Source organism: Meleagris gallopavo, chromosome 15 (assembly GCF_905368555.1).
Source record: "Meleagris gallopavo chromosome 15, MGAL_WU_HG_1.1, whole genome shotgun sequence".
Classification (NCBI taxonomy): domain Eukaryota; kingdom Metazoa; phylum Chordata; class Aves; order Galliformes; family Phasianidae; genus Meleagris; species Meleagris gallopavo.
Window position 1 is genome coordinate 6989167 of NC_139418.1, and position 12416 is coordinate 7001582.

Below are 12416 nucleotides of genomic sequence, written 5' to 3' on the forward strand. Positions count from 1 at the left end.
CCATCCTGCCAACATAGTGAAATAGGAGGCACTTTTCATAGCAGCCCTCGTATAAAATATTAGGAAAAAGAGCACTTGCTCAAATGTTATGTCAGTTCAGGTCCGCACCTAAGCACAAACTGATTTCCTGTGTTTTACTTGCACTCAATTACTATATTCCTATCTTGTAAAAAACATTATTATCATGATTCGAAACAGCCAGTAAGACATAAGTGTTTCTGGTGGCAGTCCCTTCTTCCAAATAATTCAGGCCACCACTTACTCTCATCAAAGTTTCCATTTATATCTCTGGTTCTGCTTAATCACCAGTTTATTTCCACTCTATTTAAGCAGTTATGATTATTTTTCTTATTCGAAATACTGCTAATAATGAGCTAGAGTAAGGGAATCTTGGTAAAGATAGCAATAGGAGTGATTACTATTGTAGGTATTTACCTTTCTGCAGTTATGTAGTATTGTTGAATTGCATATGAACTCAGAATTGGTCTCTCTGGGAAGTACATGACATTTGAAAGACAAATATAAACTAACTTTTTGGATGTTTCTTGTGGTTCAAAATAATTTATTCCACTTCTAAGATCTGACTAAATAACAATACCGCATAATTTTATGTCTGAGAGTATGTATATTTTTGTTTAAGGTGAGTATAGTTTAGATTTATTCACTTTAATTTGCATTTGTATTGCTCACTTAAGAATCTTGTGAAGCTTCATAAACAGAGGTGTAGATTTTTCAAAAGAGAAAAATCTGAAGATATCAAGATGTGTGACTCCAGAGTAAGTATCTTTCTGCTTTCATTCCAAGTTCACTTTTCAAATCTTTGTCTTGTTATCGAGAGGCTGCAAGTCAGAGAGCTAAAAGACATATGGCATCTGTTCTTTGATTGGAATGACATGCAGATTGCTGGATCAGTAAAAGTGCAGTATTATTGTTCAGTCTGGATGACTTGTTAGAAATGAAAACCAAGTATCTCGGTGTCTTGCTGAACTAATTGAACTGATGGGAAACACATTAGCCATAATGGCTTTATTTCCTTAAAGTGTGTGAAATACAGTGGTGCTGTATCAAAGTGCAGTGGATTTGCTATAGATAGCAGATAGAGATAGATAGAGCTACTCTGTTCTTTGCATCTGTTACAGTTTCCTTAGAAATAAATAGGATGCATTACCTTTGGTAATGCAGAAACAGAAAGAACTGTTAAGTAAATGCTGCACCAAATCTGCAAATCACTGCAAAGAAACCTCAGTAGTAGCTGAGGAAACAAACATTCCTGATCTGGATGCTGGAATGATGATCAACGTGTTACTCCGAGTTTCATAGAATCAGTAGAAATAAGCTTTATATTTCGGACTCCAGTAGTTTGCCTTCCATACGCAAGTCTTTAGTTTGATTCCGTAGCGCTGTGTTTTTCCAAGAACCGTGTTGCAGAAGGTAAACAACCCGTCTTTGGTTATTTGTTCAGCTGAAGAATGAGAATTGCTGATAAATAATTTGGAGGTGATTGCAGCAGAATAAATGGTGAGCTTTGATATTGGGATCTTTTCATGTTTTGGAAATATCATAGACTTAAAATCTTACAATTCCCATCAAGAAAAATTACCTGCAAACTTCTAGGAGACATAAATAACTCAAGGAATTTAAAAGGATGTGGAGCCACCTTAGGAAGTGAGATTAGGTGGGCTGAGGGAGTTCAACTTTGATTCTGTGTTGGATTCTTGATATCAGTGGGTCATTTATTGTTGTTTTTGAAGTAAATACTTGGGGAACATGTAAATGTTTGTGGCTTTTTGTCTTTTTTTTTTTTTTTTAAATAGCTGGTAATTTATTGTGATATTTCTTTTCCATTATCTATTCCTAAAAGCCTACTTTTTCAACAGTTCATTCTGCTTTCAATCCAAGTCGCAAAACTAAGACCACTTAGTGGTGCCTTCAGTGCCAACAGAGCAGACTTACCATGTTGATATTCTTGACCTATGTGAGATGGGCAGTTAAGAATAGAACATGTTGCAATGGTTAGATGTAAAAAAAAAAAAAAAAAAAAGAACTGTAGGGTTTTTCAATGACTCACTCTCAGGGAAAGCCATTGCTTTTGAGGTAAATCCACTGATGCTTCTTTTGTTTGAAGCGCTTTGCTTTGGATTGTTTTCTGGACTGCTCAAGCACTGAAACATGTTTCCCAGTGTATAAACAGCACTCTTCATTGGTAACTTCATTTAAGTCTGAGGAGGGGGTTGATTTTACATTTCTTACTTTCTTCTTGACTAAATAGCTTTTAATATATTAAGATGCACTTTTTTTTTCCAGCACAGATCTGTACTCTTCATAATTTACTTAAGTATACTTAAGCATGTTGCAAGCAGCCAGCTATTAAAATATGTGTAGTAAATAAATACAGCATTCAGGCAAAACCTTCAGCTTCAAGTATTTTCAAAGAAAATTAGCTGGTTTTAATAATGCTGCACTGGGAAATGCAGTAAAGCATTTTTTTTTAAATGCAAGTTAGAAATAACCAGGGAAGTGAAGAAGAAGGGACTTAAGCCAAATTGCAAATGAGTTCTCCATTCAATACTAATGAGTTGAAATAAATAGCTTATTCAACTCCCTGCTGGTGTATGTTGTATTTATAATACACAAAATGTTCCTTAGACTTATTTATTTTTCTTCTCGTAAGTGTCCTGATTTTATTACTTCTAAAGTGTTAAAGCAGCTGCTTTATATCCTTGTTAATACAAGTGTAGGTATACATTTTCAAGCTACTCTGTGAATCAGTCCCATTTTCTGAAATGTAGAAGAAAAAGAGCTATATTTTTTATGTTGTTATTCTCAAATTGGAGTATCCTTTGAAATGCATGGAAAAAAATGTATGTTTGCCTCCATCTTTTGCATTAGACTCCCACAGTCACTGTGAATATTTATGAAGTTTATTTCCTTTTCTGCCTTGATCCTTCTTCCAGCATAAAAAGAGAACCAAAAATATGCATTTGGAAATTATTGACCAGAGATGGGTCTAGTTTATACCGGTGTATAACTTGTAGTTATGGCTTGTAGTAGTCCCAAATAGACATTTTTATTTTTCTTTTCTTTCCTTTCATTTTTTTTTTTTCTTTTCTGGCTTAAGAAAACTTTTTGGATGTTAATGATGAAAGAAAATTTGTGTGTGTATATGTGTGTATATATATATATATATATATATATACATGTATATATATATGTGTGTATATATATATATATGTGTATATATATATATACACACATATATATATATATAAAAGATATTACTAGAAAATATAAGTAGGAGTGCCAGTTTTCAGATGTAATGCTTTCCTGTGCATTAACTTCCCTATGATCATTGGAGGTCATTGACAACTTGGCTGCTTATAGCAGTTATATTCATTTAAATTTAAATCTCCCAGTGTATGTTTGTTTGCAGTAAATGCATTTTCAGACAACTTTCACACCAATGCTAACTTGTGAATTCAGGATAAAAAAAAAAGTATTTATAAATACACTAAACAAAATTTGTTAATTTTTTAAATTTTACTGTAGTAATAGAAATTTGTACAGTGCATTTTAAACTTTGTGTCCAGGGTAACTGGTGAACCTATTTATTTATATTTGTGAACTGTATCTCTGTATTCATGTATTATAAACAGCCTGTGCTTCCATAGTTGGTCTTTATCATGTTATACAAAGCATAGTTAGCATGGTCACCGTGAGATTTGATTTCATTTCACTTTCAACCTGTTGCAATTAATGTCTTGTGCCAGACTTTTTACATGAGTTGGCTTCTGTTTCATCTTTACACTTAAGTAAACTACCAGTAATCTCACTCTGTGAATTTAATAGCATGCTAAGGTCCTATTTACCAAACTACTATCGTCTTCTGCTAGCCACTTCAATACTTCCACTTGTTCACAGTGTGGCTGTCTTCCTAAAAAGACAAGATACTTTTTGATATGTATTTGTTTCGATATTTATCTTAACAGCCAAGGGGAATTCCCATATTTAACGTGAAATTAGCCAACTTTTATTCTTAGTAGTATTTCTGCAGGGTGAGGATGGTCTTAATGTCAAAGAGCCATGGGACAGTGCAGGAATATGTTGTGCCTAAAAATCTTTTTGAATTTGTTGGATTTTTGAGAACAGATGTTTCTTTCTTTACTAGGGAATGAATCGAACCATGTGTGCACAGTTTTCATCTTTTTGTAGCTAATCAGACATTGAGATATGTAACTTGATTTTTTTTTTTTTTTTTTACTTAAAAAGATTCACAAAAATTATTTAAGATATCTTAATTTGACCACCAAACACTGCAGCCATGTCAGAAAACTAGGCCATTTGGTGCTGAATAGTTTTTAGTTGGTACACCAGATCTTTTCTGGGACACGGTCCCTGAACTCCAGCATGATGTCTTGGCATTTCTTTTAGCTATACCAGTGCTCCAAATTTGCAGATTTATGTAATTCATTTTTGTGCACATGTTTAGTTTTCCTTATCTGCCTTTCTTCTTCTTTTACTGAGGTGTAAAAGGGAAGGGTCTTTCATATGTATGACTTACGTTAGTACATGTAGATTATACTTTAGAATAAGAATAAAATGTGATATCTCAAGGGTGATAGGGCAGTGATTGTTACAGTCCATCTATTTTATGTTGTGATATGTTATAATAATGAAGTCTAATACATTTTCTTACTGACAGTATATGACTGAACATTTTCTTGTTTCTAGAAAATAATTAAACTTTTTGGTTTTGTAAGAAATTCTGTGTACTGTTTATGCCATGTTGATTTTTTTTTAGATAAAAATATTCATAAAATACAGTTGTGACAGGTGCCTTTGAATATTTATTTGCCAGCTAAAATAAAAATGTATTTTCGGTCCTTGTCACATCCTTTAAAATAAACTAAAGGGACAATGAAATATAAAGTAACAATTGAGAGCCAGTATTGCAATTTTTGCAATAAAATATTCAGATCTTACATGATTTTCTGTTATCTAATGCTAGAAATTAGTTTATGATATATCATCACAATACACGAAAACTGAAAATATCTCCCAAGTACTGTTTATTAGTGATATATTTAGTAGAAAAAAAAAGCTAGCAGTCACCTAATACTGCACATATTTAGCTAGGTGCTTAATTGTGTTCTCTGAATTGTCCCGTTGAAGTAACCAGAGTCACTTCATCTGTAAAATTAAGCATAAGACTTATGCTTAGAAATGCACAGAAACACTGGGGACTTCCCTTTGATTTCAGTGCCCAGGGGAAAGTTAACAGACTGAAGAGATTTTAATTTAGAAAAGCATTTGAATGGGTAGCTGCAATTTTAAAGATGCAAGGGCTTATCCAGAGATCTTACTTCGCTGAATACAGTGAAGGCTAAGAGGTAAAATTTAGGTCTGTGAATGTTTAATTCCTAGAATTTTTAGGCTTGTTAAGTGCTATAGAAATTGCAAGTTGTTAACCATCTGAAAGTATTTTTTTTCTATTATTCTTTCTTTTTTTAAATACTGAAACACCATGTCAGTCACAAAAAATCAATCTTTTCTATTTTCTCATTTTTTTTTTTAAGTATGTATAAACTCTTCAGCACAGTAACAACAAACAGTTTACTTATGGAAATTCTAAACTGAAACAAGCAAAATCACAACAGCTAAATTTGCATATTTGCATATGTATGCTCTCTATTTTAATGTAAATTGTCTTGTTTTTATAACTACAGGACTATACCTTGACGATGTACTTTCAGCAAGCATGGAGAGATAAGAGGCTGTCATATAATGTAATACCTCTAAACCTTACTCTGGACAATAGAGTAGCTGATCAGCTATGGGTTCCTGATACCTATTTCCTGAATGACAAGAAGTCATTCGTACATGGTGTCACTGTGAAGAACAGAATGATCCGCTTGCATCCAGATGGGACGGTCTTGTATGGACTAAGGTCAGTTTGAACCATTTCTGACTCGTTATTTTTAGTCTTTTAATCGTGGCTTCAAATTAATGCCTATTTTGTTTACCTTATTTATTGCTGTTCTTTGTATTGCTATGTTCTGTATAACTGCTGATATTCCAGAAACAATTTTAACTTAAGTATTTGAAGAATGGATGAAGATTTTTTTTTTTAAATGAAATTTGGAGATAAACTTCTGCTTTTAGTACAGTTCCAAAATACTTGCTTTAAGAACAGATAAGAGTATAAATACTATTGTAAATACACATTCTGGATTAAAAGCTGTTTTTAGAACTGCATCCTCAAAGGAACTGAAATAACAATTATAAAGCGAGGATTGGTGGGGAAAAAGGAAAATGTATATGTCTGAACTGGTTGTTTAACTAAATGATATATTTTATAAACAATGCTAATTAAACATTTAATTGATTTGTATGTTACTGTCATGAAAATCAGCTTTCTCATTTTTGCTGATATAAGGTTTGACCTGGAATGTCTTTCAGCCTAGTTTTGTGAGTGAATGGCTATATACTCATTAAATAAATTCTTAATGACTGCAGAAATAAACAAAAGAACTTTAGAAGGTTTGAAAAATGGAATCTCTTTTGTAACATTCATAGAAAAAAGAAAATAATTCCCTTGAGAGATTTAAATATATTCCTGCAAAAGACTTAATATGATGTAGTTTGTAACAAAGCAGAAAATGTTGACTGGATTAAAAAAAAATAAAAAAAACTGAAAACCTTGCAGAGCTTCAAACTAGAAGGTCTCATATTTTCACGTTGAAGAAAAGATACAATATGAATTTGGGGGGGCGTGAATTCTAAAAGCTTTCTTTAGTACATTTATCTTATTTCTTGTGAGATTTTTCTACTCTGCCTGTAACTCAAGTCAAGGAAGAGGTGCTTTTATCTTGATTATTTTTTTCCCAGATGTAAAGGAGAGCAGCGCACAGTTGTATATATTTATTTCTGTGACTTGTACAGTAAATTTGATCCTACACGAGGAAAGGAACCTGGGCTTCTTGATTCCCTTGTAAAATCCTTAAGTGAATTGTCTGTAATTTTAACTAAACAAGGTATGGGCCAGATTCTATTTTCTTTACTCATGCAAATAGTTCAGTTGACAGACCCAGGGAATTCACTACAATACTTGTGCTTCTGTTACTTCTAATCTATGGACTGAAGACCAGGGCTCCCTTTGTGGCATGAAAGTGTACAATTCCTCTGCCTCAGTTGATCCATTTATTAAATTGGAATAGTAAAACCTACCTTCTCACAAGGGTGTTGTGAAGATTAATTAGTTTGTGAAGTGCTTTGATCTCATAAAACATGGTGTAAGTGCCAAGCATTATTATGAAGAATTATAAAATGCCAGCCTTGATATGCACTTTGGGATGGTAGCTGTTGGATAGATACTAATCTACTCTGCTCTCCTTAGAATCACTGTTGCACTTTTCCTGTGTGGCAACACATTGACAAAATGAACCAATTTTGGGAAAGATGCAATTTTTGGAGTAAAAAGGGAGACTGCTGTCTTAAGGATCTTTCTTCTACATAGGACTCAAAGACTGGAGATGCATTTTTCTTCAGAACCCCTCCATCCACAGCAGGAGAGTGGGTAGTTGGATTTTAAATACCTCCCCTATCCAAATGAAAACAAAGATATTTTACTTCAGTTCCTTTATTAGATCTTAAGTATAGGATAAGTATTCAAGAGGATCTTTTGCTTCTATTTTATATGAATAGCTGTTAAATCATTAGTATGTGAATAATTAATTCAATTAAGCTTAATAGGAAAAAGGCTTTAAGTCACAGGAATCTCTTCCATTAAAAGCCCTATTATCCAAGATTATTACATTGCAATCAAGTGAAAAAAATTCAGAGTTTTATTGCCCAACAGGCAAACTGTGGCATTTACTTTATTAGCAAGAAAATCTCTATCAGCTAAAGAACCGTGTAATAGTTTTAAGTTGCTCCGAGGATATTGCATAGATGCATTCCAAAAACAAATAAGGGTCATCAAACACTTAATCTTAAATTGAAATTTAACTTTTAACATAATTGAGAATTACAGCAACACAAATCTATCTGATTTTTCTTCTGTAATGTATTCTATCGGATTGTTTTTGCTGGTACTTGAAGATTCTGAAAAAGGAAATTTTTATTTAGGATAGATATTCATAAAATTTTACTGCAGAATGCTCTGATAGAGCCTCAGTTAATGAGGTGGATGCTAAATGTGTATTTATAGTTGCTGTACATAGATTTAGATGTATGTTTACATAATGTATATATAGATTGCATGTAGATATATATTATATAAATTTCTTTTAGCATATTTTTAAAAGTGAATTCTGAGATGGATGTTGAGACTGGATCATAAAGCATTAAGAGTGAAGCTTTAAGGCCTTGCGTGTGGAAGGAAAATGAGTCTCTTGTTTAGAATTAGAAAAAACTTATTTCCCCTGTTTCTGTTTCTTACGCAGATTTGTTCTTGTGATTCTATAGATAATTTTTCTTTTACATTTTGATGAACATTGCAATAAAATTTTGGAAACTACTTCTTAAATGAATGGATTTTTTATTTTTCTGAGAAGTGTTTTAGGAAACCGCAAGTACTGGAGGTTCTTGTTCGTTTAAATTATATCTCCAGGTTTTTGGTTTTTTTTATTTTTTCTAAGATGTTTTTCTTTGAAGAGAACAGCTCATTTGTCTACCTGCTGTTTCAACTTGGTTTGTCACAGAGCTTTACAAAACAGGGAATATAGTTTTTGACAAATAATTTTCTAAACTCCTGAAATCTAGCTGTTATTTTTTAATTGAAAAGTCCAGGTGGTTTCTGTATCTCTTGGGACTAGATACATATTTTTAGATTCTTCCACAAATGTAAATTTCATTTGGCCCTCAATGTGCAAAGTACTTCAGGGAAGCTTTTCCTGGAACAATATGCGGTCCTGCTTAGACATGGAGAAATAGGTTATCGCGAGAAATTCTCCTCTTGTGGTATTGTCAGATAAGTTCTCCAGGCTCGAGGGATATGTGTAAACATTGCAGAAGAGTGCTTTTAAGCCATGCTTATCCTTGGTTGTTATGTTAGCTGTTTAGGCTGCAATGCGGGCATTTGCTGTAGCCGTTAATTTGCACACATTTCCTTCTGAGTTGGCATCCCTGGAATAGTCCCTGCTTCTATTAGCCTAGAACCATGTAATTTAAGGAGAGAGAAAACAGAAAAGTTCGGAAAAACATTGTTTTAAATTCACTTGATTGTGCCATCTGTACGAGCAGATGGGAAAAATGTCTCAGGGCTGGAGGGAGACTACAAGATCAAATCATGAAGAACGAACTCACAGGCATGCTCAGTGTCAGAACTGAAAGGACCTTAGCAGTTACTGCAGTGACCTGACCTGCAGCCTGGCCCCTCACGAATTGCTGTCTTTGTAGTGGGTGACGTTTCAGGGGGCATCATCTATATCCTATAGATCCCCATGACTTGTAGTCTGCAAATGCTCTCAGTTCTGAAACAGAAAAGAGCAAATGTTCGTGTCCCTAAATTCTTCTCACACGTGAACTGCAAACCCAGATTTAGCACTTCATGGGGATGGTTTGCCAGGGCGTGTCATTCTCCCAGCTAATTTCTTATTTGGGTGATCATTACATTGTAGACTATAGAATATGCCAATATGCCAACAAGACTGTCTCCATTGAGACTGCTTTTAAAAAATCGGACACTTCAAAATATTTGTTCCGAATTTTGTCTTTAAAAGTCAAAGGTATTTAGAGGCATATGGCCTTTTAAAGGACTTTCAGATTAATGCAAAAAATGCACTACTTCTCTCAAAGCCTTCTGCAGGGTAATAACCACTGCTAGACTGTCAGTTGTACTGTAGAAGGTGTTACATGACTGTGTGTTGCCTATTTAAAGCATTTATTGAAAATGTGTTCAAAAGTTACTGAAAAATGTTACAGTGCTTTCTCTTCAGCATCAGAACGGAAAAAAAAAAAAAAAACAACACAGGATTGAATAGCTGCTGGGGAAATGCTTTTGAGATATGTTTCATGTACATTACCCGAAAATGATGAAGTATAGCTAGGACCAAAATGTTCTGGTTTGCAGTCTTCCCTCTCATGGACTTTCTTAGGACTCTTAAACTGTAAAAATCAGTAGCAAGCATTCTCGGTACAAGATCACAGGGAATTACAGTCGTTTGCCTTTGGATTCTGGGGGTTCAAATGTACTCTAATAAATGTAGTTAGTCTGTAAACTGTTAAGGTCTGTTATGGTGTTTTATCTTTCTGAGTAAAGAATTGAAAGTAGTTTACTGTTGCAAAGTAGTTTTTAATTGTTTTTAAATCTGTTGCATCGAAGTGTATTGTACATAGATACATAAGGGACATTAGGACTGAAGTGATAAATGGTAGAGTTTTCTCTGACTCCTTACTCGTTTGACTTAGGACAAGATGATTTCCTTTTCATGGGTCAGAATGTCAGTTAAGAACCACCATGTATTTTGGTGTGTGAGAGACACCATTACTAACAATATATTATCTTCATATTATTTAAATTGCTTCTTATTTTTAAATTAATGTTAGCCATTTATCTTAACAAGCCAATGTATCTGATACTGCAAAGAAAGAAAGACTCTGAAGTTCTAAATGCTTCTGCTTATATGGAAAAGTAACATAACATTAATTTACCATAAGCATAAGTTTATTGCAATCTACTTTGTAGATTTTTTTTTACCAAGATATTACAAATTTCAAGCAATGAAAACGACTTGAAGAGAACTTATAAACTGCCAACATTATGATGACTACAGAGTGTTTTATATAGTCAGCCGAAGATGTAAATAATTGATAGACCTTGCTGCTAAGCTCCATTCTTTCAGAGATATGTTTCTTTCATTTTATCATCATCTCTCATTATCTATCTACTCCGTCTGGTTCTGTATGCAAAAAAACAGAGATGGCAATGAGTGCACAATCTGGGAAATAGTACTCAGGCAAGGAGGCACTTACTGAAACATAAAAGATCATTCCTCTGCTTTTTACATTTATTAAATTATGTGCACTAAAGTTTATTTCACAACTGCATGACAGATCATTACATTTTTATCTCAGCTAACATTCACTAGTGCCGTGCATCTTTAGTCTGTTGGCATTTTCTAGAAGAGGACCTCCAAATCACATAATACTTAGAAATATTCTGTTATAGTTATCCTTAATTACGTTTAAATATGCTTTCATAGTGTTAGCGTTACTGCAGAAATGTCATGTCATCCCCTCTCTGACTGCTATACATTTTTTTTACTGTTGGATTCTTAAAGAAGTAATTGAATAGCCATAAGACAGAGATGTCGTTTGTTATTTTCATGTAACTTCAGTAGACCTTCAACAGAAGTTTTGTTGTGGAAATATTTATTTGAAAAATAAATCATGCCTCTCTAGGGGTTTTGCTGTACATTTAAAACAGTCGGGGGGGAAGGGGGGGAGATGAAAACCCCATTTTTTTGAAACTAAAAACATCTTTCTATACACAAGGATTAGAAAGCAATCTTCCTTCTGCACGTTGTTCTCTAGGTACCCACTTAGATGCACATGATGTTGAAGCCAAACTTTCTGTCACCATCTCCTTTGACTTAGTTGGATGGAGTCAAATTCTACAAGGAGTTTAAATGTAATGGTGCTATTTATATTGCTACATTTAACACTTTATGTGATTTCCAAAACTGTCCAAAAACATTACACAAGGGTGAATTGGCTATTGTGGTGATATGGTACTTTTTTTGATCCTTTTGTGTTAGTATTCTCTATCCTTGAGTACTGTATTTTGCGTATATTGAACGAGATAGACTCTAACTCCACCTGTCACATCTTGTCTGGTCCTCGCCTCTTTCAAGTTTCTTTAAGCTTAATCTGTTCATTTTATTTCAATGCAGCTTTAATTTCTATATAATCTATATCTATGATTTATGGCATTGCTAGGAAAATACGCTTTGTACTCGTGGTAGTACAACCCCCACAAGAGAATAAACCCTACTGAACTGGGGAGTAATGTTTGTTTGGTGTCAAGAATGAAAACATTGTTACTTTTCATTTTAGCGATTACAGAATCTTGGAAATTAATTCAGAAGAATGAATAGATATTAGAAGAATAAAAGGCAATTAGGAAGTACATGACTAATAGATGGGATGCCTGAACTATGTAAATTCAGAAAGGGAAAGGTGAATATGATTTAACCTTATGATTGAAAAGAAAGCATTGATAAAAGAATTTTTCTCACATAGATTTTGTTTTTTTTTTCTTTGTTTTCTTCTTGTTGTTAGGTTTGCCAGCACAATTAAATAGCAGGAATGGCTTTTAGTTTTGTTTCATAAGGTAATGGAACTGTTGCATATTGCGCTTTGACTTATGCTAGATACATTACTGATAGCTCAGATGATAAACCTAGAAAACTTGATTT

At 33.6% G+C, this 12416-nt stretch overlaps 1 protein-coding gene across 1 annotated transcript in view; it reads left to right on the plus strand.

Moving 5' to 3' along the window:
* GABRB2 (gamma-aminobutyric acid type A receptor subunit beta2) overlaps positions 1–12416 on the plus strand; it is a 134161-nt gene that overhangs the window by 45923 nt on the left and 75822 nt on the right. The window contains exon 6 of the mRNA XM_085236771.1: positions 5724–5944. Coding sequence (XP_085092897.1) covers positions 5724–5944 — 221 coding nt within the window. The remainder of the gene's footprint in view (positions 1–5723; positions 5945–12416) is intronic.